Source organism: Rousettus aegyptiacus, unplaced genomic scaffold, assembly GCF_014176215.1.
Source record: "Rousettus aegyptiacus isolate mRouAeg1 unplaced genomic scaffold, mRouAeg1.p scaffold_m13_p_6, whole genome shotgun sequence".
NCBI lineage: Eukaryota > Metazoa > Chordata > Mammalia > Chiroptera > Pteropodidae > Rousettus > Rousettus aegyptiacus.
Window position 1 is genome coordinate 18440396 of NW_023416309.1, and position 27329 is coordinate 18467724.

At 33.2% G+C, this 27329-nt stretch overlaps 2 protein-coding genes across 4 annotated transcripts in view; one reads left to right on the plus strand and one right to left on the minus strand.

The window, feature by feature from the left end:
• The window catches only part of CTNNA3 (catenin alpha 3), a 1366626-nt gene that overhangs the window by 420864 nt on the left and 918433 nt on the right, over positions 1–27329 (plus strand). The window lies entirely within an intron of this gene.
• The window catches only part of LRRTM3 (leucine rich repeat transmembrane neuronal 3), a 158737-nt gene continuing 132906 nt past the window's right edge, over positions 1499–27329 (minus strand). Inside the window, exon 3 of the mRNA XM_036222549.1 lies at positions 1499–3648. Coding sequence (XP_036078442.1) covers positions 3439–3648 — 210 coding nt within the window. The 3' untranslated portion in view covers positions 1499–3438. The remainder of the gene's footprint in view (positions 3649–27329) is intronic.

The following is a 27329-nucleotide window of genomic DNA, read 5'->3' on the forward strand; positions in this document are numbered from 1 at the left end:
TAGCTCCGAATTGAACGTGTGGGCAGTTGAACATGGTTGAACATATATATAACCTCACACTGTGGATCTTTTTTGTAATGACCCATGCTCTCTCAGTTTAGATGGTCTTTGGTTTGTTTCCTTGTGCTTCTCAATTTTATGTCTGTACTTTGGGACCAATATACACCCATTTCTTGTGACAAAATGATATGATATATTAAGAAATCTATGACTTGCTGTACTTTTTGAACTGAGTGTTTATGTGAGAGCTCAGAGTAGCTCACAGTAAATTTATTTAGCCCATATACAGATAGAGGAACTGGGTGAAATTGAGGGTTATGGAACAACATGGAAAACTTTTTTTTTCATTCTGTTTACTATCCCTGGCAATTCTCTGGCTCTGATAAGAGAGAGAAGGCTTTCAGTATAGTGGAAAGACTAACAGGCTCTGAATTTTGAGAATTGTTCAACTCTACCAACTATTAGCCCTGTGTTCTTCGTTGTATCTCAACTTCTTTGAGATTAATGTGTCTTCATAGGGTTGTTTGAAGACAAAATGAGATAATTTATGTGAAATGTGGTTTATAAACCTCAAAAACACTGCACAACTTTATTGTTTGCTGCAGCAACTGCTGTTATTGTAACCATACTGGGTCAAATTCTGCATTTTTCAACTCCAAACATATAAACATTTCAATTGTTTAAATAGGTGAGCAATAGACAGGAAGGGAGACATGGGGGAACAGGGTGGTTAGGTAGAGGAATTGGGAGATTACCGAATGCTGAAAAAGATAGGTTAGAAATAAAGATTTTAGACACAAATATATAAATTGCAAATATATAATAAAGATTCCAGACACAAGCTCCTCTAGCAGGTCTTTACCCCCTCCCACTCCCTGCTCCTGTACATGGCAGAATAAAAATTAAGCAGAACTGAATTTTAATGAATAACCCAGAATCTTCTTTTTTTTTTTCCTTGTTAAAGATCCTTCAAATTTAATTTCAAAATACGAGAAATCTCAACACTCTTAGTTTATTTGGCTCTTACTGTAGTAAGTCCTTGGAAGCATAGAACTATGGTTCCAAGATGACTACTTCTATTTATAATAGGTGTTCACTTTTGATGAACTTAAAATGTTTAAAGAGAAATGTGGTTTGTTTCAGGAAATCAAGAGCATACATGAAGCACTCTGGAACCTAAAAAGTTTAAAAATAATTTATCGATTTGAAAATGTCTGGAAATAGGTATAAATTGCTTATTTATGCTTGAATTTTTGCAAGGCCAACTTCTAATGAAAAAATCACAAATGTAATATTGCTCTACACAATAAATAAAATTTTTTGCATCTGATTTTAGACCTACAAAAAAATGAATTTATAAATAACCCTCTACATGTTTGCTAACTGTGTGAAGCAGATTCTCAATTTAAAGATTAAGAATACTCTGACAATAATACATTGCAAGGAAATTAGAAATTGGAAAAAATAAAGATTAAAATTAAACTTAAAATGACAAAAATTTTTGAATACCAATTAATTTCTCAAAATATGTTACAAAATCTGGAATGCTAGTTGATAGAAGTAATGTGACATTTAGTTTCATTTAAATTAGTAAGAGTTTGCTTCTTTCAACATTTTTTTTTTCTTTCTGACTATATTCTCAACAAAAATTTCTCTATATTTTTTTAAGTCCATTTTTCTTGAAGCTAGTCTTAAATTTGCTATGATAAAACTGGTCTTTTGTAGATTTAATTTCTTGGGAAGAAATAGAAATATTAAACATTTGACACTACTTTTGACAACTTGTTTTCATCATCATTTTTGATTGACCCCTGTTAGATTGACTATTCTCAACCTCTTTTTGATGTCATAAATATAAAATGACAACATAGAAAAGGACTTCTAGTTCAACAGCAACCGAAACTTGTAGTTTTTATATTTAAAAAACACACAACAGATTGTGCGAATGCCATAGATAAAATAGTAATATTTTCGAACAGTAACCCATGTCAAGAAAACAACAGAAACAAGTTGATTATTTCAGCCTCTGAAAAGTCAGGTAGGTATTCATAATTTGATTTGAATTAACTTTATAATACAATTATATAATCAATATATGACCTGGGGTGGTTTCAAATTACTCTGGGTTATTTTTTGGATAATTTAAAGGTGAATCTCATTACAGGTGGCAATATGAACAATTTAGAACATATTAGCATGTTTACAGTCCGCTTGAATGATAAAGCTCTCCACTAGGGCTCATCTCTATATTGACTGCTTCTCCCTAAGGAGAGAACTGATGTGGCACACAGAGATAAAAATTCGTTTATTCCATTTGAAATGCTTCCAAAATATAGCCTCGCATTTCTAAATGAGAAATTGTCTTAAAATCCAGGCACATTTTGCACTGGCTGATAGTTATTTTTAGGTAAACCACTTTGAGTTAATTAGGAGAAAAATTGCTACTGTACAATTATGCTCTATCCTCCCACCTTGGCCTGAAAATAATGACATGTAACAAGTTTTTGTCACTGGCAGCTGCACCTTTTAAGTGTATCAAAGTCTGTTGCTGTGGTTACGGCCTTTGTTTCCAGTGATGTTTTGTCCATGCTTCCCACCCCACCCTTAAAAATGGGTTACTCAAAAGAATGAAATAATGAGTCATTCATTCGGAAATATTTTGTTAAAATATCCCTCTTTATCATTATATTTCACTGCTTAGAAACTAGGCTGTAATTCAAGGCAACAGTTAAGTCTGTGAAGAACTGTTAAAAAAAAATCTTTGATTTTTTTTTTCATTTAAAAAAAAGCCTGTCTATGTAATTGAAGAACTTCTTACAAGTCTCAACAATTAAACCCTTTTTGGTTAATGTATTATTTCTGGAACAAGTAGATAAAATTCTACGCAGTAAGCATGATAAAAATCGTGCATGTTTCGCACAGCACAGAATTTTAGAGTCAAGGTTTCTGGGCACAAAAGCAGTAACAAAACAGTCCCTACAAAACTGAGTAACTCTGAATAACACAAGAAATAATTTTTGTTAATTTAAAATTTTAGAAACTGAAAAGTGTAAAGTTTGTAAAGTAAAATGTAATTGAATTATGGTACTGTACATACCAGTTGTTTCTATAATTGAAATTTTACAATATGAAAAATACATTAGCTCTGTACAGTTTTACAAGTAGGTAGGATGAGTTTTGGAAAAAAAGATTTTTTTTCTCAGGGTCATACTCTGTTTAAGTCAAAAAAAATACTGCACAACTTAGCTAATTACAAAGTGTAGACTTGAAACAATTCATGTCTTCTTTATTTCATGAATCAATCTTGGATTTTTGTTTATTTTGACAGGGGATTTTTTATTTTGTTTTGTTTTTAGAGTCCACAATGAACAAATAATCCTCATTTTGTCCTTGAGGTTACAAAGTTTGGAGGCAACCCTTGGCTACCGATTAGCTCAGTTAAGCCAGCTGCTGTTTATGATCACTGATTCGGCCAGCTGTTGTGATTGTGCTCAGGTCCAGCTCAGTCTCTAGGTGTGTTTCCATCGTATCTTCCTGTGCATTCGTTTCAAAGGACTTATGAGAGAGAAGTTCATGATGCACCCCACAGTAACTTATTGTGGGCTGGTCGTATGCCAGAAAGGTTGACACATTCATTGATAAAGGTATCTGGGGAAAAAAATGACATGAGAAAAATCAGTTATAAATAGAGAGACAACTTTGTGGGCAAGATTTGGAGACTGTGACGTGCCGACCTGACTAACTTTTATGGTTACATCTGTGTCTCAAATGTCCCCCATGTTATCCCACTAATGTCCCTCATTCACATACTAGAAACACAATGCAATACTTTTAAAGCCTGGAATGAAGCTGGTCAATTCTTAACTAGAGCTTTCAGATAAATATCCCTAGTTCTGAAAATGCTAAAAGTGTTAGTGGAAGAGTCAGAAAAACGCTTTTCCTCATTGAGGTAAAATTGTGGTTTTATAATTAAAAAACCTATTACTTGCTTATGTATTGTATTAGAATGCCCCTCCCCTCCTGCGTTTCTGATCCTGTTGGTCAGGAATGGGACCTGGAATTTGCATATTTTCAAGTGCCCATATGATGCTGGTGTTAATTCACACATCACATTTTGAGAACCACTGCAGAAGAGAATTGTCTAGGAAAGTTATTCTACTCTTCTTACCCAATAACTTCTCAATATTTATTTCACCACGAGGATTCTTTGAAACTTCATGTCTGTAGTTTGGTCCATGTATCTAAAATTTAGGGTTTAGAGAACTCCCAGGCAGGTCTAAAAAGCATAAATGGATGATGTTAATTTGAAGGAACCAGTGATCTATATAAGGAAGGAATTCCCTTGCTAGTTGAGGCTTAATGAAAGAAAGCACGTTCTAAAGTCGTAAAGGAGAAAGCAAGAATGACTATAAGCAGAAGAAAACATACATGTTAGAGATGAAAGAGTAGTCTGAAATATAGTCAGATGTCAAAGTCTAGAGATTATTCTCATGTTTTTCAATAAAATAAAAATGTGCTAAAAAGTAAGCAGATTTGGGAAGCCCTCAGCCCTAATCTCTAATACTCTAATTACTAATTCATGTTGTGAATTGCTTTGTCCAAAAACTTCTGCCATTCATATTTCATGAACAGATAGAATATATTTCTGTTTGAGCACTTCAGACTAACTTCCTTTCTGATTTCAGCTGATATTAGAGCCCAAAGCTAAGAAGACCAGAAGGTCTAGGTTTTATTCGTTTATTAACTCATTCTTTGCTTTGTTCTTTTCTCCATGCATTAGAATCCTCTTTGCCTCTTCTCTTTCCATCTCAATGCTTCCCCCATTTTTACTTCTTTAATAGAAATGGGTTGAGAAAAATTCTTCTTTTTCTCTTAAATAATAGTATTCACTACTTTTGAGATTATTATTTGTTTTTAATATGAACATTTCAATGTATCGAATATGTGGGGTTTAGTCCTTGGAAACAAATGTAATACAGTTCATTCAATTAAATTCCTGAGTAACTCTATATTTTATGTGGATTTCTTTTTTTAATTTGAAGCAGACAGTTATCTGATATGTGCATAAAAGTCATACATTTGAAAAAATATAGTCAAGGTGATTGAAAGATCATAAAAAAAATAATATGCTACTTCCACAGATGCTCATTTCAAATAAGTAAGAATTCTTGTTACAGATGAAATAGCACACATAGCTAAAATATAATATTATGCAAAAGTAATTGTGCAGCACAAATAAATTTGAGTTACAAGAGAGAATGAAATAGAACTGTTTTGGGTACATGAATTTTACATAGTTTCTGGGTAATCAATGCCCTGTAATATGTATTGGTCATATATTTGTAGGATTTTATATATTTGTTTCTTATTTGTCATGGAAACTTATGTCTCATATGTGCTACATCTTTCCTGGCTTACTTGGGATTAACTCTACTAGTAATTTATAATTTCTATGACGATGATACTTGAAAAATAATTAACCATGATACATTTATTCTGTGTGTATGTGTACACACACACACACACACACACACACACAGATTTGTCAGTGCCTGGGTAGTGTGGAGAGGCTATCCACTGGCATTAAACCAACAACTGGAGGTTCAGATAAAATCTATTTAAATCCTTTGTTGTCACCAAGTCAGTAAATATAAAGCAACTCCTTCTTCCTCACATAACCATCAGGTGACCTTGTTCTTTGTTTTCTTTTCCTGTTCCAGTCTGACCTTGGTGCTCTCTATTCACTCTGCTCCTCTCTCCATTTTTACCTAATTCATATTAATACTCAGAAGCAGGAGAGGCACCAACCATGCTCTCCTGTATAGACAGGGTGTTCAGCAGGACGGACACAGTTTATGTTTCTTGTTCCATTTTGGGCAATAAATCACTTAGTTAACTTGCCTGAAGGTGACTCAAATATGTTGTTTCATAAAATGAAAATGAACAGAAACCCTAGGTGCCTGAGCAGCTAGTCAATATGGTTCTAAGAAGGGCAGTAGGAGATTTAAATCTAATAAGGCTCTGATTCTCCAGACCTTTTGTTAAAAGCTCTATTTAAAGTGTCTATAGCAACCATCCAAATGGGGAAATATATTTGAAAGCAACACTTCCAATAAGGTTCTAATATCCAAAATATACAAAGAACTCATACAACTCAATAACAACAAAAAAACCACAAGTGATCCAATCAAAAATGGGCAGAGGACCTGAACAGACAATTCTTCCTAGAGGACATTGAAATGGCCAACAAATATATGAAAAGATGTTCAGCATCTCTAGCTAGTAGAGAAATGCAAATCAAAACCACAATGAGATACCATCTCACACCTGTTAGAATAGCTATAATCAACAGGACAAGTAATAACAAATGTTGGAGAGGATGTGGAGAAAAAGAAACCCTTGTGCCCTGCTGGTGGGACTGCAAATTGGTACAGCCACTATGCAAAACAGTATGGAAGTTCCTCAAAGAACTAAGAATTGATCTAGCATATGATCCAGCAATCTCTCTACTGGGTATTTACCCCAAAGACAACTCATATCTGAAAAGATATTTGCACGCAAATGTTCATAGCATCATTATTCACGGTGGCCAAGACGTGGAAGCAACCAAAGTGTCCTACAATAGATGATTGGCTAAAGAAGCTGTGGTACATATATACAATGGAATATTATTCAGCCATAAGAAGAGGTGAAATATTGCCATTTGTGACAACATGCATGGACCACAAGATAATCATGCTAAGCAAAATAAGCCAGACAGAAAAAGTTGAAAATCACATGATATCACTTATATGTGTGATATAAACCCAAAGCATCAAATGAACAGGACAAACAGAGATTCAGGGGCATGGACAAAGGACTAGTGGTTACCAGAGGGTAGGGGGTGGGAAATGAGGGTAGAGGTAGATGGGGTAAAGGGAATCAAAATAACAGGGTAGAGGAAGGGTGAAGTGGGTAAAGGGGATCAAATATATGGTAGCCGAAGGAAACTGGACTTTGGGTGGTAATGACACAATAGAATATGTAGATGTCAAATTATAATGTATACCTGAAAATTATGTAATTGTATTAACCAATGTTACCCCGATAAACTTAATAAAATAGAATCTTCTTGTCATATCTTTCAGAAAGATAACAGTTTCTTTCAGTGTATTTTAATTTAATAAACTCGTATTTATAATTACTTATGGTTTCCTTCAGTCTGTTAGGTCATTGTTCCAGGTGAGCTAATTATTCTTAAGGCATAACTTATAGAGATCCAGAGATTTGAAAACTTACTCCCCAGAAAGCAATATTGTCGAGAGTCTGAGCTTCTAAATCATTTTATACTATTCTAATGATGAGAGGTAGCAGCCGACCATTATTTAGGAAATCCCCTTTAGGAAGAAATTCGACTCTGCTAAAATAATTACTATCTTGACATCAACGATATCTGCCTAAGCGGTAATTTTCCAGTGTCCGTCTTAACATCAATGATGTGTACCTTTTACATATAAAAACTTTATAAAGTCAGATGAATAAAATTAATTCATTAGTATTGGTCTTTTTTTCCATTTATATATAATTTTGAACTTGTGATTTTAAAGGGAAAGACTAGCTTTCTAGTTTCCAATTTGTGATTAAGTAAAAATGGTCATTTAAATCTTATATTCATTGCATAAATAATGTCTATGTATATTTGTGTATATATACCAAAATGCATATGAATTGCTCATATTCTATTCAGTTGGTTATAAGCCATTTAAATATCTTTTCTGTTGGATAGCAAGGATTATTTTAAGTACAGTCCTATGAAGAACAGAAAATGATAGTCCATTTTTGAAAAGGAATAATAAAAAGGCTGCTATTTCTCTCTCTAGAATGATAAAACATAGGAAATGTTCACTAGTTAATTGTTCTTTCTGAATAGAGTTTTTAGAAAATGTAAATATTACTAAAGATTATTTTTGAGCAGAATGCCTATGCTGTTCTCATATATCACAGGAGAAATCCCCATTTTTATAAGGCCAAATGTTATCTAGCAAGTGTTTGACTTTTGTAGGTGGTTTGAAGGATAATACTTTAGGGTTTTTGCAGCTATTGTTTCAATAAACTGCTTGTAGTGAGAGAAACAGACTTACTTTATGAAGGAATTCATTTTTTGAGATGTAGCCTTTATCCCTATCAAGATGTTTCTACATTTCTTGTAATTCAGAGTCCTGTTATCTTTTGTTTTTCATCTACTAACCTTAATGAATTTTTGTTTCAATTAAGTTTGTTTCTACCTATTAATATATAAAATAAGATAGAAAATTTATAATATTTTTCAAAGAAATACAGGCATCACTAAGAGATATTGTGGGCTCGGTTCTAGACTACAGCAATAAAACCAATCTCGTAATAAAATGAGTCCCACAAAACTTTTGCCTCCCCAATGCACTATACTATAGGGCATTTTATAATTGACTAAGTGTACAATAGCATTATGTCTAAAAAACAATGTAAATGCCTTAATTAAAAATACTTTATTGCTAAAGAAATGCTAACCATCATCTGAGCTTTGAGTTTGAAAACGGTGCTATACGCTTACACAATATAGGGTTACCACAAAGCTCCAATTATGAAAAAATGTAATATTTGCAAAGTACAATGAAACAAAGCACAATAAAACAAGGTATGCCTATAACATTTCTATAATTTATCTCAAACTGAGTTCGTCATCTCTAGATCGAAACTGGCTCTTCTCATGGTCCCTACTTTTTTATGAGGAACAGAGACCAAGTTAAGTCAGTTTTGCTTTAAGTCAGATGCTTTCCTGCCCCTTGTATCAAATGTCCTGGTATTTACCAGTTACTTTATTGACATTGACTGACATGTATCTTTCACATGCATGCACTTTTTTCATCTCCGTTGCCACTATCTTGGTTCAACATATCACCTTGTTTGCCTTAGTTTCTGCATGATTGGTGTTCCTGATCAGTAGAGTTGTAAATAAAACTAGACATTTGTAAGTTTATTTCTGGTGAAGATTATATTTTTATTTAAATGTAAGCACCATGTAAAAAAATAGTGAATGTTTTTTTTTTTCATTTTATTTTTTGTCGTGTCTGAAGCATTACTGTCTTTGGAAAAAAGAGGGATTTGATGTATACTTTATTCTGGGAAATTAGCTTTCTTAAATATATTATTTCATATATATGTATAGATACTTGTGAGTATACATACATATATATGTATATATGTATGTACACAGGTACATGTGTATGTATCTGTATTATCCCATTGCCTGTAAAGTTCTTAACTTACTTAAAAAAATGTTTTAATTTTTAAAAAATACACTTGCTAATAACTTTAATTTTTGTCCATCTTTATTTATATATGCTGAGTTCCAGACTAGCCTTGGGTTTTTCTATGATGTATCCTATTTGATGTGTTTAGGGGATTTGCTTAGCAGCATTTGTTTCAGTCTTAGCAAACACGAGCTTTGGGTACACAGGCTGGAGGTTTTACTTACAGTCAAATAGTAAGCCATGTCTCTGGTATTATTTGACTAATATTAAGCTCTTGTTGGAAAACAAGTTTCTTACTGACTGGATTCTCATCTTTAAAATTTTATTACTAACCACTCACTATTTTGATTTCTAAGTATTGAGGCGATTGATAAGATGTAAGCTTTATATGAGGAGAAATAGTGTAAGCAATGAACACATGTCAGCCTGATTCCCTGAAAGAACGTCAAAGTCAGCGACTTTGGGTCTTAATTTAATTTCTTGAGGATTTCTGCAGTAGTTTCTGTGCCTAGCCATCTGAGCAGCTGTGGGCATTTGATCAATACCTGCCTTGGACACATCTCTGACATCCTCCTCATTATCATCACTATCTCTCATTGAGCATTTGCTGTGTGCTAGCTACCCTGCTACATGTTGGACCTAGGTCATCTTATTTAAACCTCCCAAGGCTGTTGTAAGGTAAATATAATTACCTTATTTTATAATCGAGAAAACTGACTTAGATATTTTAAGTAATTAGTTTAAAATCACTCATGTGCTGAATTGCAGAATTGGTTGTCTGACTTCCTGATCACTATACTTTACTGCCTATTTATCCCTTTATCTAACCCACACTGGCCCTGGAGCCTAAAGAAGTGAACACAATATAGTGTGTCTGATACTATTTAAACACCAGTTTTCAACATTTGGATCTTATTTAGAGCATGGCGAATGCTGTGATATCCTGAGTTAAACAATAGCTTTATGATACTGCTTTGCATATTGAGTCTTCAGAAAAGAAACGTGGTTTATCAGGGATTCATGATGCGGGTAGATAGTGACAGCTCAGAATCAGGGCTCTGCTTTTTACTGTGTATTGGCCAATACGAAGTGTGAGGGGAAGGTTCTAATCTGGAGAACATTGTGGACTGGGACAGGAACTTTACATATACTCTCAGATACACATATGTGTAAGATTATTTAGGAAGAACTTTAGGATTTTAAAGATAAATTTTTGTGTTGACTTAGAAATTAGTAGAAATTTTTTCAGTTAAATGATGATAGCTTTTCTTTTTAACAAAAGATGCAAAAAGTTAAAAAACTCATTTGTAGTTTGATATTTATTTTATATTAAATGACAACTTGTTTTGATTTCTTTATGTATGCAAAACAGTTATAAGTAGGTGCTGAGGGACAGCACGGCTAGGGAGGTGGAGAAACAAACATGAATAAGACATAATTTCTGTTCTCTGGCAAAATCATAAACTAGTAAGGCAGACACAAATAATACAAGAAATTAAAGGAACACAATAAATGGGTGGGCTAGGAGATAAGTTATTACATATAAGGAGTTATATATGTGCATATGTATATGTATATATTATCCAATATATTACACATATTAATATATCCATCATCCAATCAGCGAACAGTATATATACTTACGTGTGTGTGTGTGTGTGTGTGTGTGTGTGTGTGTGTGTATTATACATACTCTGTTCTGACTGGATGATTCTGCTAAATATATCATTCATCCTTTTTGAGTGCAATATGAACTAGCCATCTTTCTTGTTTGGAAATGAGTCATTATTTTCCAGATGTATTGGAGAGAGTCAATATTGCTGAGAAGTGATTCAATATTTGCTTTTATAGACTCTCCCACAGAGATAATATGTTTTACTCTGAATCTAATTTCTTTGTTTGACAGGCATTCTATCTCTTGAAACTCTTTTTAGCAATCTAATGGTTAATTTGTGTGAGTACAACAGACTTTTGAATCATTAATTTTAATTATCTTGATTCTACTAGTGATTTATTTTTTAAAAAATGTTCAGGAAGTACTTAATTAAGAGTTTGAATTTATGTTATGCTACCTTTAAACTTAAACAACAAGCTTTTTAAAAAATATTTTCAAATTCTTAGATGTAATCCAGCCTTACTCTTCAATTTTGGTATTTTCTTAAGAGCTAAATTGCCAACAAAAGTAAAAATTGCTCTCCTGAGATCACAAGTATAGGATAATAAGGCAGGAACTCAATATGATTTTGAAGATTTTCAAGTGCCTGTAACTTGAGAATAATGTGAAAGAAAACATTGTTGGCAGGAGGATAATGATTCTTCTAGTGCCTTTTGTGTGAAAAGTACATTCATTATAGTGAACTCCTGCAGAGTGAAATCATAATGCGAAAAAAAATTGAGTTTCATTTGAAAGGTCATAGTTCTCCTTGCACCAAAATGCATTTAGAGTAAAATAAAATCCTGAATTTTAGTAGCTTGATGTGTGTCTTGCAAATTTGTAATCTCAGTAGTGCCCCCACTCAATCTAAGTAACAGGGAGAGTCATAAAATGCAGGACACTTTATTTTTGCAGTTTTAAAAAATGTATCTTAAATATTTAAATGACAATGACGCTCGTGTATGTATTTTGTTCATTATAAAACAATTTGTTTTTTATTTTAGTTTTGCAACAAGAAATAAATAGGGGTCAGCTATAAGCATTGTTCACATGCTTATATCTACAAAACCAAATAGAAATATTCATTCATTAATTTATTCACTGCAACAAAGATTTGCTGAATGAAAGATTTGCTGGGTCCAATGCTGTACTAGATGCTAGAAATACACCAAGTCTTTGTCTTTGAGTCTCTGGACAGAACATAAATCATTCTAAAACATACTTAACAATTGGAAAAGAGAGGACTCCATGTAGGAAGAGTGTTTCTCTTTTTCAAATTGGCATCTCTCATTTACTCACTCACTCATTCACTCTTGTTCCTGTTCTTTCTCTTTCTGGAATTATCAAGGCACTTTCTCAGTGCTACTTTCACAGTTTGTATGTTTTGAAGTTCTGTCTTCTGAGATTTTTATTCATGTATATATTTTATCTTATATTAGACCGTGACTTTCTCGAGTGCAAAAATCTATGACTAATAACATTTCTCTGTGCCTTATATTATTTCACATGGTCCTTAAACATAGCAAACATAATGTTTTATTGTGTAAGGTATAAGTTATAAATTTAAAGTAAATAAAATTTTAAAAATAATATTAAAAATAAAATAAATATTCTTAATTTGGTGATTTTTTCCTTTAATATCTTATTTTTCCTTTGGCGCTTTGTCTTTTAATACCTTCCACACCTGTATTTTTCAAGCTCTTTAGTGCTCCCTAGAAGCACAGCCCATGATCTCTAAGAGTTTGGTGCACCTGCCAAATTAGTTCCCTAGTAATAGACTCTGCCCTGATTCTTTCTCTGTTAACCTCTGTTTTATTTTTGTGGTGCCGGTAAAAAGTGATGTTTCTCTTTTACTGAGGCAAGGTAAAATGTCCAAAATTGTTTTCATTTACATGCAAATTTTTCTGCACAGGCCAATGCCTGTTAAATTGGCACTGTTTCCAGGTAAAGTGATGGAACCCAAATTGAGACTATGGCTAAAAGGCCCCACTAATCTTGATGATATGTTTTCAAATCTATTTCTTCACATTGCTGTACAATGAGGTGTAGTTGATAATCAGTTTGAAAACAATCTTCTTTTTCTTTTTCCTAGATATTGTAGTTATAATATTCTACTCAAAGATCTTGTAATGATGATGATACAGCAGTATATATATGCATATATACATATATATACCTATATATATTTATTTTATTCATTTAATTTTATTTTTTAATTAAATTTGTTGGGGTGACACTGGTTCATACAATTGTGTAAATTTCAAGTGTACCATTTAATAATACGTCACCTGTATATTGTAATGTGTGTTCACTACCCAAAGTCAGATCTCCTTCCATCACCATATATTTGACCCACTTTCCCCTTATCTATTTCCCCTCTCCCCCATTTTCCTCTGCTAACTACTAAACTGTTTATGTCTATAAACTTTGTTTATTTTGTTTACTTGTTGCTTGGCTTTCAGTTTTATAAATGGCCAACAGACATATAAAAAGAAGCGGTTTTTATTTTTAATCTAGGTTTGTATAAATCTATGAGAATGAAAATCACGGTTTGTATGTTTTGTATTAAATATTATAAGATAAATAACAAATAACAGTGTTTGGTACTTTTATAGAAGTAACAGAGAAAGAACTCTTTGTGTCTATGACTAATAGGGCATTTTAATTTCATAGGGAGGCTCTATATGGGATTTCTCTGAACATTAGCATTTATATTTGGTTTCCTGTCATGATTTCTGATGTACTATTTGCTTTTCAACTGGCTTTTCCATCTCCACTAGCTTATTGTAGTTTTGACATTCTTCATAAAACAGACTCTACTTTTTGTCATGCTGATCTAGAGAGCCTGTCCTGCTTTGGTAAGACTTCAATATTCCATCTTTCTTAGGGGTTCTCATTCCTGTCTAGTACCTAGAAAGCAGCACCTCAGGATTTGCTGAATCCTAAGAGTTGTCTTCCAGTCAAACAGGATTTCAAATGTGATTATTTACTGATTAGCATTTAATTTATCTACAATTTTATTATTAACAACTCAGATTTTGGTTGAAATTATATTTAAACTCAGTAAGATGATATTCTATGTACATCTGCTGAGGTGGATAAAAATCTTGCACATGAAAATGTAGTTTAAATAATGCTTTCTTTATGAAAACCCCTCAGATGAATTTGATTCTGTAGGGATGAGCTCTGGCTGTGAATTTCTTCAGAATTTATGTATACATAAGTATCAGTGTGTACTGTTCCTTTCATCTATCCATCCATCTACTCATCCATCCATCCTTACTCATATCTACCTATTCATTATTGAGTACTCTTGAAATCTTTAATGAACAAAACCAATTCTCTGATGTCACAAGCAAGTAGTTGTAAAACATTATTTTTCCTGGGTGGGTGGAGATGAGTTTTAGGATATGGTGGGAGGGAAGGTAAAGGTATTCTGTGTTTGGTGTGAGACTTTGTATAGATAACACCATGTATGAGCTGGCTAGTTTGGTCTTGTTTATGCTGACATATTTCACTTATATTATCTATCTATACTGTAAATTTGATAGAGAATAAGGACTTCTTGTGGGTTATACAGGCTTGTGTATTAGTAAAATTTTGAAAATTCTTGTTAATGGAAAGACAGGGAACAGAATTACTTCTCACTGTTCATATTTATATACTTATTTTGTAATGAAGCTATCAATAAGGGTTGAACACATATATACAGTTAATCTAATTTATCGTTTCCAATTTTTATGTACAGATATGAACTTTAAAAAAGATGAATCCTGGTAATATAACTTTTATTATAATGTAGTAAAACAATTCACACTGACATTGAAATTAAGATCAATTTTTAAATTGTATTAGCACATATAGGTGATATGAAGTGTGACTGTCTTGGTATGACTGGAAGTAATGTTGGTGGTAGGGAGTATCTAGCTTTTCTCTGTCTTTTACCTTCTCAGTGTTTTCTTATTAATTTTAGTCTCTCTTTATTTCAAGTTACACCTAGCACTTAAAAATGGTCATTTTCTAGGGTTCATTTTATGTTACTTTATTAAATATAATCTCTTTAGTTTATGAGTAATAATAAACAAGCTAAATGGTTTTATCTTTCTTCAGTGTTATGCGATCAACCACAAACCTTTGCAGATAATCTTTTCTCAATTGTGACTTTGATCAAACTAATTAAAAATAAGCTGCATAAAGAAAAAATGTGAGATGTTATTTCTTAGTTGTCTACTTTGTTTCATTAACTACATAGATTTGATTCCAACTTTTTTCTGAGTAGATATCAAAGAGAATAAAAAATCAAAATGTTTCAGTCCTTATTTGGGCAGTAAAACCCAAGACTGAGGTTATATAACAATCTTCACTATCATGAGGATAACCTACTCAGAAAATGTTTCAGCTCCTTTGAACATGACTAGACATTCATTTATATGTACAAATATAAAATTATATGAAATAGTTTTAGAGTTTTTATTATTGTTTTCTTATAGTTAGGTCCTATAATTTATACTTCTAATCAGTAACCTGAATGGCATAAAATTAGTGATGAAGAAACAAATTAACCTTATTTATAGACATACTCCAGAAGATTCTGTATGAGATATAAGCTTCTCTGTTAAAATTTTAATTTTATACCATTATGGGTAGTATTAATAATTCATCATTTTCATTGTTATTTTGGTAGCTATTATCAAAGAATCGATGTATCTATTATCAAAATATCAGAATTTGAATGGAAGAACTGATCATGAGTCTTATAAAAATAAGTGATTAGGGGAATCTAATGTAAAGGTTAGGAAATCTAATTTAATCTAAGGAGTCAAAATGATTTTTAATTTTCTTATGGCTACTAATGAAGATGTTTTCACTTGAATGAACCTTAGAGTAGAATAATAGATTAATTTTTAAATTAACATATCTCTTAATATCTGGTTCTCTGCCCTCAGATTTAGTTTTCAAATCTATTAATGAGATTCTGATATTGTATGAAAAAATATGAGCATATCATATATTACATATAATTTGTAAATATATGTGATATATAAACCTATTGTATATAAGCATATTTTATGTGTATAACCATCATATATATATATATATTTATATTCCAGTTGTGTGTGCACATCTATGAATATATGTGTGTATATATACATTATCATACATGTTACCATATATATGTACATACACATACACATATATATGTACACAACTTGGTAATTTTTTCCATCAGAAGAAACTAAGAAAAGGTTAGTGACTTCCCCAATGGAGTGTCTTTGGTATTTTCTTCCCATTACTTTTCCTCACTACTATTTGTGGAATTCTCACTCCACTCACAGATTTGTGCCAAATGTTTGAGGATAATTCAAGGAGCAATAGATAAGAGGACAGATTGCCTACTATCTCTGAGCTCCTATACTTATTCAGAATATGTGAATAAAATTTTAAAATAATAGGTAAACTTGAGACTGGTTATGAGTGTGGATGCAAAGACAGAATGCTGTCAGTGTATAATACTTTGTGCTTGTTAATAGAGAAAAACTGGTGCCCCTGATTCTACTTTCTCCCTGAGAAATTTTGTCAAAACAAGACAATTCTTATTTAAATTGGCACTAACCTTGGAAAATGATTATATTCTCAACTAAATTTATCATGTCTCCCATCCTAGTAGAAAACCGATTAGATTTTTCTTGCCTTTTATTTTTATTCTTCTCTCCATATGTTTTTATATTTCCTTCAATTGCTTATATTTTAAGAAAATATTTGTAGATTTGTAAGTAAATCAGACTCTTAGAATATGTAATAGAAAGCATCCCAAATGCCTATGGGGAGAACTAATGTATTTTGAATAACTTATTTATTTTTAATGATTTCCTAATTTTTTTTTTACAGAACACAAAATTGAGACACATATAAGAGACAGGATAAGAGGAACACTGTTCAGTTTCCTAATAAGTGTACTAGATTCTTATTGTTGAGCTCTAATCGCTACCTCGTATTTGAATAATGCAGCTTTTCTTAGCTTCTTCTGATGGAAAAATTAAAAAATTTAAGAATGGATAACTTCCAGAAAATAAGAGCATTTCATGTATAACTCAAATGTCATTAAAATTCCAAGGACATTGTTGAAATGTGGTTAGGTAGACACTGAAAAGTAACACAGTGCGATAGGGTCATCCTGTTTTAGGGATGGGGATGGCAAGAAGAAATAAGACTATAATTTTTAGCACTGAGACATTTCCCAAATGTAGCTCCCTGAAAGAATATCAAAAAACTTATTGGACCTGTGCTAACTATTATGTTGAGTCTTTGTTTCTCATGGCGTGCTCAGTGAAAAGGCTGCTTTGTGGCTTACATTTGTGTCATGGTGCTGGGGTTACATCTTAGACCATTTATTTTTACTTGAGGACATTAACAGTGTGGTTTTGAAGAAAAGAAAAATCCTCCTCTAATAAATTGGATAGCTCCTGTGGGTATTTAAAAGGATTCAAAGTTCAAGAAGTTTAATAATGCAGAAGTCTTTATACCAGGATGCTTAGTGGTCCCCTGAGCACACTTGACCCTCCTGATCCTTAGGTGCACACCTGTTTTATTGTCAGCACACACAGGTGGCTTCTGTTGGAAAGTATGACTGCAGCAGAAATGCCTTCCTGGTTCAGTGTTTCAGTTACACTTCTATTTATGAACAATTAATATCAGAGGTAGATGACTCCTAGTCACTAAAATCTGGTCAGTCTCTTGTAATATTGTGGTCCATCTCTTGGTCTACTCAGGTTAGAGGGTGCTTCTACCAGTTCTAGGACTGCTTTTTGATCCTTAAAATTTCTTCCAGCACTCCAATTGTGAAATTTTCTTCCCTATGCTGATGCAGAATAGATATTTTATCTGAAAAAACAAAACAAAACAAAACAAAACCAAAAAAAAAAACCCATGTATTTTGGGGAGGAAAGTCCCTTCCTGGAAATAATATATTTCCACCTCATTCCTTTAGAGATTTCTTTTCCTGTGGGCCAGCTGTGTTCCTAAGAGGACTGTGGAATAATAGAGAATTTGGGAAGAAAGAAAGTGATTCTCAACTTTATGGTATAGTAAATGCATTTCTAGAGACTGAGGTCCTAAGTGTAGCTCCTTTCAAAATCTGCTTGGGGGTTAAGGGTTTTAATCTTTTCCCATGAGTAACATTGATTAAGCATTTTCTACCTTGCCAATTAGCTTTCCCTTCTGCTCAGTGCTGTAGTGAAACCACAATTTGTGCCATGGAAATCACCGAGGCAATAAATCCAGCACTTATGACTTTAGTGCATTATTGAGAAGAGAGCACAGATGGACTATAAGGGAGCAAGCAGTTGTTCAAACCAACTAATATCTTTGATAATTAATAAATGTAACAGGGGAAATGAACAATAAATGAAGGAGTAACTAATCTAATTTTTAACTAAAATGCAGCATAAAATTCTCTGGTTTGTTATTTAAAAAATTCCCCCCATAACATTGAAAGAAAACCTTTTGGTTCTTGAGACTGCTGACTGCAATCTAAATGACATTGCAATGGAAAAAGGATTAACTTGCTCCATGCCATCTGCAATTACTCTAGCTCCCATTTTAACTTCTGCTCAAGGTAGTCTAAGTATTCTTATTTACTGAACACTATCTAGGTTTCAGGAACTTTGCTAAGTACTGTTAATTAAAAGATAATTGGAGCAAGTTTCTGTTTTCAAGACGCTCTCAATAGCAGAGGGATCCATTCAAGAAAATATAAATAGGGGATAAATTCAACCTTTAATGGGATTTTCAGTGGCCTCAGAAGAGGACATGACCAGCTTTATTATTCTGGGGTCAAAAAAGGCCTCAGAGGGAAGACTCCTGAGCTGAATTTTGAAGGAAGCACAAGAACTCAGTAGGAGAAAGGTAGGAAGACCATTCCAGGCAGAGACACAGAGGCATGAGATAGCATGGCTGGCCCAGGGGTCTAGAACTACTCAAAATGGCAGAAGCAAATGATCGATATGGAGGAGCAGCATCAGGAATACATCTTCGTTATGAGAATACAGAAAAATGGTAGGTGAGAGATGATGAGGACCCAAGGTCAGGTACCAGGTGCTAGTAATGGAGATAGAGAGAAAGGGTCAATCTCTATCACATATAGGTAGATGACCTTGGGAAAATTAATTAACCTCTCTAAACCACAAATTGGTGTTTGTTAATTGTATATAATAATTCCTACCTTACAGCTTTGTTGTTAGCACTGAAAATAATATGTGTGTTTTCTGGAATAGTAAGTTCACGATAAGTGAGAGATGATTATAGTATCATTCCTGATGGATTGAAACAGTCCATTATGTCCTTGGTTCTTTTTCTACATAGTTCATTGCTTGCCACTCTCATATCACTGTTCAATATATAGCTGAAATGAGCTCAGAGAATTAAGCATTTTTTAAATGCTTCTGCCAACAGTCATTTTTTCAATAATTATTACTTATTGCCACATTAATTTATATTTGAGATGAAATCAAATTGAAGTGCTCAAAAATTTATAAGCTCTGTGTGTCAGAACTGAAAGAAGGGGAGAGAGAAACATTTGGATATTATTAGAATGGTTGGCTTATTAGTGGAAAGTATCATAGTTCAAATATCAAATAAACAGCTAAATAAAAAAGACTGAGAATTCTAATTCTAGTATAAGATACTGATTTACTGTTAACTTTAGACACATTACTTTACCTTTTCTATGCACAGCTATAAAATGAGGAAGATGATGCCTGGTGAATAAATACCAATAAAGCAGGCTTAAACATAAGAACGATAGGTAATAAAAATGACTTTCCTCTTCGAAGAGAAAAAAAAATAATGTCAGTAGATTTATTCTGATGTTGTGACTGAACAATAAACCACTCTGAGCAGGAATTATATATGTAGTCTAGTTTTTTTTTTTATTAACTTCAGTTTCTCCAAATATATTCCTGACTTCCATAATTTTATTCCATACTTCAGTAGTTTTGTTTTAAATAATGAACAGCAAAATCTCTTTGAAAGGTAGAAATTAACCTGCTGATGCTTCTCTTTCCACCCCCATAGAGATGCTGTAAGTGGAAAAATACAATTTCAAAACCAAATCCAGCAGAAAATATCTCTAATCTACAAAACAATCCACTAGTTTATGTAACATGCATGATTATTTATTTTTGAGAGAAGGGGACCCTTTACAAAAAAAAGCATTTGGGGTTCTTACCTAACCTGGTTCTCTCTTACATCTTCCCTGCCTCTCTGGATCCTACTAGGAACTAGGTTGAATTCTACCTACTGGATGAGGCCTTCGGGGGTGGGAAGGGGGTCAGGGAGGGCAGGGAACAACATAAAACTTCTATAATCATCCTTCTCTGAACTGTGGCAGTTTTTTTTTTTTTTTTTTTTACTCTTCCCCTGGTACTTCATACATGCTGCTCTGTGTTAGTGACTATCTTTTGATGAGTTATGACTTATCCTCCTAGTGATATCGGAGACGCTTGAGAGCTACTACTTTGCTTTCTGTGTCTTCCCCAGTCATGAGGAAATATTTTTAGATTTATTGGCTTCCTTGGGGCTTTACAAACCTAGATATATAAGTTTTATCTGAGATCACACATTTCCTGGGCCTTAGCTGTGGGCCTTGCTCCATCACTGTGTTTCTTCTGTATCAGTGGCAGAAAGTTGGCAGCAAGCTGGACCATGGACCCTGGTATCTGTGTTTGTGGTGATTTCTTCAATTTCTAGGATTCTTCCCCTTGTTCTACAAAGAAAGCTTTCTTACACAGAGCATATCCTCACAAATCAACCTCGTAGGTATCCCCTCACAAAAAATATGGCCAGCAGGGTGTATGGGAAAACAAACTGGAAAAGCAAATCTTGTTTTTCAAACTTATAAATATGGATTACACCTGTCTTCCTGGATATTAATTAAGATTTATTGGTGACTTTATAGGTTCTAGTTAAAATGGATTAAGAGTGTCTTAGAAATTGTATCCTAATTTCAGAAAACTCTGAATGGGAGCCAAATTATACCAATGTTCTAAGTCATAGAATCAAATGAAGTGCTCTACTGTATTGCATTGGCATCTTCTTTCTTGCCTTCTGCACTCTCATAATTATATTTGGCCCGGTAGTCTTCCCCCGAAATTTTGAGGATACTAATGTTAAGAAGACATCAGAAAAACATATTAATTGCCTTTACTCTGTTTTTCTAAATAATTTAGGGGAGTAATATTTTGTTGGCATCTCCCTCTATCCTTTCTCTGCTGATCATTTCCTCCTTCATCTCCTTAGAGAAACAAATGCACACACACAAACTTATAGCAATCAAGCTTTAAAGCAATCATGTCTAAAGGCTTTATACATTGTATAGTGGCCGGGTGGTAGTTACTGTAGCTGTAGAGTTTTTGAAGCACACATGAGTTTCTCCAGGACTTGGAGTTGCACTGGAAGAAGGTCACTCTTCATGTCCATTTTAGGGTGTTTACTGAGCTCAGCAAAAAGTTTAAAATAGTGTTCTTTTATAATAGGCTTTCAGGATACTCTTGTATGAAGTTGTTATTCCTGAGGGGAAAGCACTTAGACTGACTGAAGTTTGGATAACTTAGATGAACTTGGTCAAAAATGTGACACTTATCTATGACCTAGTGCATGTCCTACTAGCTCACAATTATCCAAACTAACAGATAAGCCTGAAATGGAACTTTCCAAAACTCTTGGTGGGTTTTATATTATAAATCACTCTTGTTCTCTTTTTACTCCCTTGCTTATTTTCTCCCTTTTTTCTTCCTTATTAATTCATTCATCTATTCAACAAGTGATCATTGAACATGTATTATGTGCCAACTACTATTTTAGATGTTAGTGGGATGAGTAAATAAATAGAAATAGATATTATAGTAAGCAAATATTCACACATATATTATTATAAATTTTGATGTTGGTTATGGAAGAAAAGTACAAGGAACCAATCTTGAAGGAAGGTATATCATGGAAGGTTTCCCTAAGATAATTTCATAGGAGTTGAGATGAATGAACAGATGAGTGAAGATGGGAGGAAACGTGCTTCAGGCCAGGATAACACTGAGCAAAGGATCAGATGCAAGCACAGGAAGGAGAGTCTGGAATGGCTGGACCAGAGACTGTAGGGATGGGGGTGGGATGGTGGGGAAGAAGTCTGGTTTAAGATGGGCTGCAGAGAGCATTAGTTCTTCATAGGCCATTTTAAGATTTTTTAAAAGGGATTTTTTAAAAAGTGTTCATATGTTATTATAAAGCACTTGGAAGCCAAGAAAAGATTTTAAGCAGGAAAGTATCATGAACTGATTTGTATTTACAAAACATCCTTTCTCATGAAGAGACAGAGCTAAAGGCAAGAGTGGATATGTGCAAAGCTATTAGGAGGCTACTGGAGGATTCATTACAAAAGTGAGAAGGCAGTATCGATGGGGGTGGTGGCCATGAGGTGGAGGGAATTTGACAAATTTCAGGAGCATTTAGGTAGAGGATTTGGAGAATGGAGTAAGAATGGGGTTACGTGAGAAGACGATCTTAAAAATGTTTAGGTTCTGGAAGTGCATGTGTCCTTCTGATATTGGGGGCAGTCGCTGGAATATGATACACTGCAAAGGTAATGGGTGCACAGTTACTTTTGCTGTGAGTTTGGTGTTAGATATGATGAAGATGTGAAGATTTGGACATAACGTAATGGAGATTTTGGGGGGGGGGGGACTTTGTTTAATTTTGGAGTTCAGAAGAGCGATTTGGGCCCAAAGTAAGCAGCATGACAATGAGAGGATATATTACTGATGCTGTTTGTTTCAAAAGGATATTTTTCTAAAGATAGACTAAACATTTCTTTTAAAATATTTTTCCAGTTTATGTTGTAGTATTATGTTATTCACTCTCTTACTAAAATTTACAAATCCATTTTCCTGTACTATATTTAGTAACCTGAAATTTTATTACATTCAATACGACTATTATTTTTTAAACTGTAGTCACCATACTACATTTTTGTTTGAATATGATTATGAAACACGTGTATTCAATTTTTTGAAAATATACTTGAATTTTCAAAATCAGATTTCTTTATATCCTCAAGTGAATCTGACTTACTGTAGAAGGATAAGGTCTTTGCGTCCCATCAATTAATTTTTTTCAAGGTATGACTACGTCTTGGTCTTCTTACATGTAGCTCTATAATTGCAGATTGTGATGCAGATGTACTTTTCTCATCTCCCTTGCATTAATAAGCAAAGTGACCTTGAGTAAGTTGCCTGCCTTGCCGGGCCTTCATTACTTATACAGTGAGGAGTGAATTGTACTAACACAATCTCAAAGATTGATTTTGGCTTTAAGATTCTAGGAAAAGTTCGTGTTAATCCTAAGAAAGTAGTTAGGAAAAAGAATGGGGAAACACACTTGCTTTAAAAAACTGGAAAAGTTTTCGATATCTTGAGGAATCGATTCATCTGAATGAAATTTTTCAGGATGTAGTGAAGGGAAGTTTATAAAGTTTCTTTTAAAAATCTTTCTACACATAATGAAAGACAGTTAAGTTACTGCTTAAAATGTGAAATGGAGGTGAGCAGCATTTTCAGAGATAGTAAGTAGTGCTGAATTTTACTGGTAAATTCTATCATTCTTTTTAAAAAATGAGATAGAGGTTTATATAAAAATGAAGAAAAAGGAAATTGCATGTGCAAATGTAAAATACCATCTGTGCTTCTGGATCTTTTCCGTGCTCCACACCTTTGGTGAAAGACATTGTTGATTAAAAGCTCAGATTTTGCTGGCTAGTTGTAAAAGCTTCCTGTGCTGCTTATTATGCATTTTAAAAATAGATGGCTTTGAATTTGTGAGTTAATTTTTAGCCTTATTTGCTCAGGCCTCCTAACTCAGGAAGCATACTTTTAGTAAATACACAATTCAATTCATATTCAACTCAATTACTAGTAATGAGCACTTATAAGGTGTCAGGTAACATATCAGATGTTCTGCATTAGTTCAAACTTCAGAATGTTTGTAATAACTTCCTTTGACTCCTAGTGGCAGCTTGGGCCGTCTAATTTTCTGGACTAGAAAGCTTCGTCTGTATCTTGCTTTGAGCGAATACTAAATATTGGCAGAACTGCAAGTATGCAGTCTCTTTAAGTTAAAGAAGCTTGTCTTAAGCATCTCCAACTTCACCTCTCTGGTCTCTTTCCCACCCTAATAATACCAGGTGTGAAACCTGTGCTCAGGCCCAACTTTGCTCTCATTTACCTTTATCATGAATTTAAGTACAACTAGCATCTCTCTCAGCATTACTCTTTTGCCTAATCTCATTTCTAATTGTGGGATGAAATGCTTGTTCCTGTTAATACAATTTTAAATGTAGACCATTACTGCCTTACTTATTAAAAGGGGCTTTGAAATTTAACTTATTTTTCAAATTTAAGATTTTTGAACAGTATGTTCTACATTAAACTTGCTCAGTTAAGAAGATTTGAAATGGCAATTATTTGCAGAGGAATTCTTAGAAGACAAAATGGCCAAATTTGTATCCCTCTTCTCTAAATCACAGTGACTGCAAATGTGTCTTTGAATTATTTAGGCACCAAGGGCTCTAGGAAAACAGACATATTATTAGAAGCTCAAAGTAAACACCTCAGGTGCCAAATACATCTTTAAGTACTTAAAGAGAGGGAATCGGTTACACAGATATTTGCTTAATATGCAAGAAAGATATAGAGAGCTATATATTTTTAGAGTTAAATCTACCTTGTTAAAATAACTGACCATTTTAGTGACCATATGTGACACATACACACACACACACACACATGCATATAAATCTTACTCCCTTCTCTAAAGCCTTAGTAATATATTTTCTTAAAATGTATTTTGTGGTTCTATATGCATGTTTTTAGCCAATATAAGAGAAACCGTCCACTACACATTCTTGGAATAATAGACTTGTCTATGTTTTCTGAAGGTCATTTGCTCTAACTGAATTTTTATGATGAGGTTTAAAAGTATTTCCTGGTGCTGTTTTGATAATCTGGTACATCTTAGTGTAGCAGTGTAAAATAAATATCTGTATCTGAATCAAGAAAATCTCCATTATTAATGTCATTTTGACATTTGACACTTAAATTTTCAGTTAAATAATTTATAAAATGTGATTGGATTGTGAGAATGAACTGCAGGAATCTAGAAAAGACTTTGAAAAGAATAAAGTGTTCTATTTGTTATGTTAGCATTTTTCATGAGCTTTTCATATGTTTTGAAAACTTTCATCCCATTCTTTCTATTTCGATTTTGTAATTTTTTCTTGTCTTTGATTACATTTTTATTATTATTTTTTTGGTTCATATGATTTTAAAAACAGCTCATCAGATAACTTCTTTTATAACTATATTACTCTTTATAGGATTTTCTCTATCATTTTTCCTTCATTGAGCTTAATGACAGCATCTAATATTTGTTCACATTTGTGTACTAAAAGGGATATTGACAATCCCAGAGGTGATGACCAGTATGGTAAAGGATTTAAATGTGAAAAGTAAATTTAGAATTTCTTGGTATTTAGACTGGAAGAAAAAGATGTAAAGGAGATGATTCATCATACAGATGAAAAAATACAAGAGGATAAAATATTTCTGTGTTGTTCCAGATTTCAAAATTAAGACAATGAATAGGAAATGCAGGAGAGTTGATTTTGTTTCAATGCCAAGAGTTTTAAAAAACAATTAGAACTATTAAAATGTAATTACTTTTTCATTTCCAGGTAGGTTATGACAGACCAAATTTCCTTTTGCAATGCTTAGAACAACACAAAAAAAATCAGCTATACTTCCTAGAGCTGCAAAAGCAATGAGAACTAAATTAACTAAAATTTCAGGGAGGAAAATCATTCTAAGGTATGCTGTTGGTTGTCATTTATTTCTTTCCCTGTAGGCATTTACTTGTTCTGAGTATGGTCTGAGGATTGGACTTGGTTCAGGCAGAAGATGTCTTCTTGGAGTAAGATAAGCCAACAAAACTTTATTTGATTGGTCAAAACTGGAATGACAAATTGGAAACTTGAGGGATTTAAAACACATAGCCAACTTTCTCCAAAGGATGTTTCCTGTGTTCTGAGCCACATAAGAAGCAGGAGCCTAGACTAAAAGCTCCAAAAAGTCTGAGTGAAAGCTTAAGCAGACTTCTGGTATTTAGGAAAAAACGAGACAAATAAAAGACTTGGTAGGAGGGAAACACCAAATGCAAACACAAGGATGGACTCTTCCTGAAGATATTTACCAAATTATTTTAGCTATTTTAGCCTGAGGATAAAGAAAAAAGATGAACACTTATGAAAAATACCTCATATTTTTTCAGGGCTGAGAAGATAAACGCTCTCAATCAAAGTCCAGGAGTGCCATGGTTTAGATATAGAACCATTAAAACTGTATCCTAGCCCCAATCCAGCCGAATCCTTAATTGCACTGAGATTACCAGCTACTCATCTGCCTAACGATGGCAACTGGTAACTTGCACTAGTGGAAGATAACATCATTTGGAGATTCTGAGGTTCCTCTATACATAATGTCTGCCACATAATAAAATACTAACTAGATATACAAGTAGGTGAAACTATATGATCAATAACCAAAAGAAAAATAAACATTTGAAGTAGACAAGTAGATGATCCATATACTGCATATAACTTACAAGAACTTTAAAATACCTGTAATTACTTAATATGTTCAAGAAAATAGATGAGAAAGTAGACCAAAGAAATAAATGAATAGAAAATTTTATCAGAGAATTGGATTATATAATGCAAACATATTCTTGAACTGACATAAATGATCTGTAATTAAGAATTTGATGGTTAAGTATAATAGGTTGAACACAGGAAAAAACAAGATTAGTGAACCGGAAAACACCTCAAGTAAAGCATAGATAGAGAAAGAAAAGGAAAAATTAGAAAATGTATAAAAGACATCTAGAATATGCTAAACGATTTTGACATATGTAAAGTTAAAGTCTCCAGAGCAGAGGAGAACAAATGGAGGAGATGCATTTTTGGTTAAGGCCAGGAATTTTCCAAAATTTAAGCAAAATGAACACATGCAGATTCAAAAAGTTTAGCAAAACTCGAACAGGATAAATAAAGTAAAAACATTCATAGGCACATCATGGTAAAACTGCCGAAAATGAAGACAAAGATATTTTACAGGTATTCAAAGAAAAAGGACTCATTACCTTGAGAGAGCAAAAAGGAGATTGAGAACTAACTTTGCAAGGGAAACTAGAAGTTAAATGAAATGTATAGTGCTGAGAGAAAATAACTACCAATCTACAGTTTTATCACTAATAAAAATATATTCTTAAATAATGGAAAAAGGATGTTTTCCGACTTAAAAAATCTC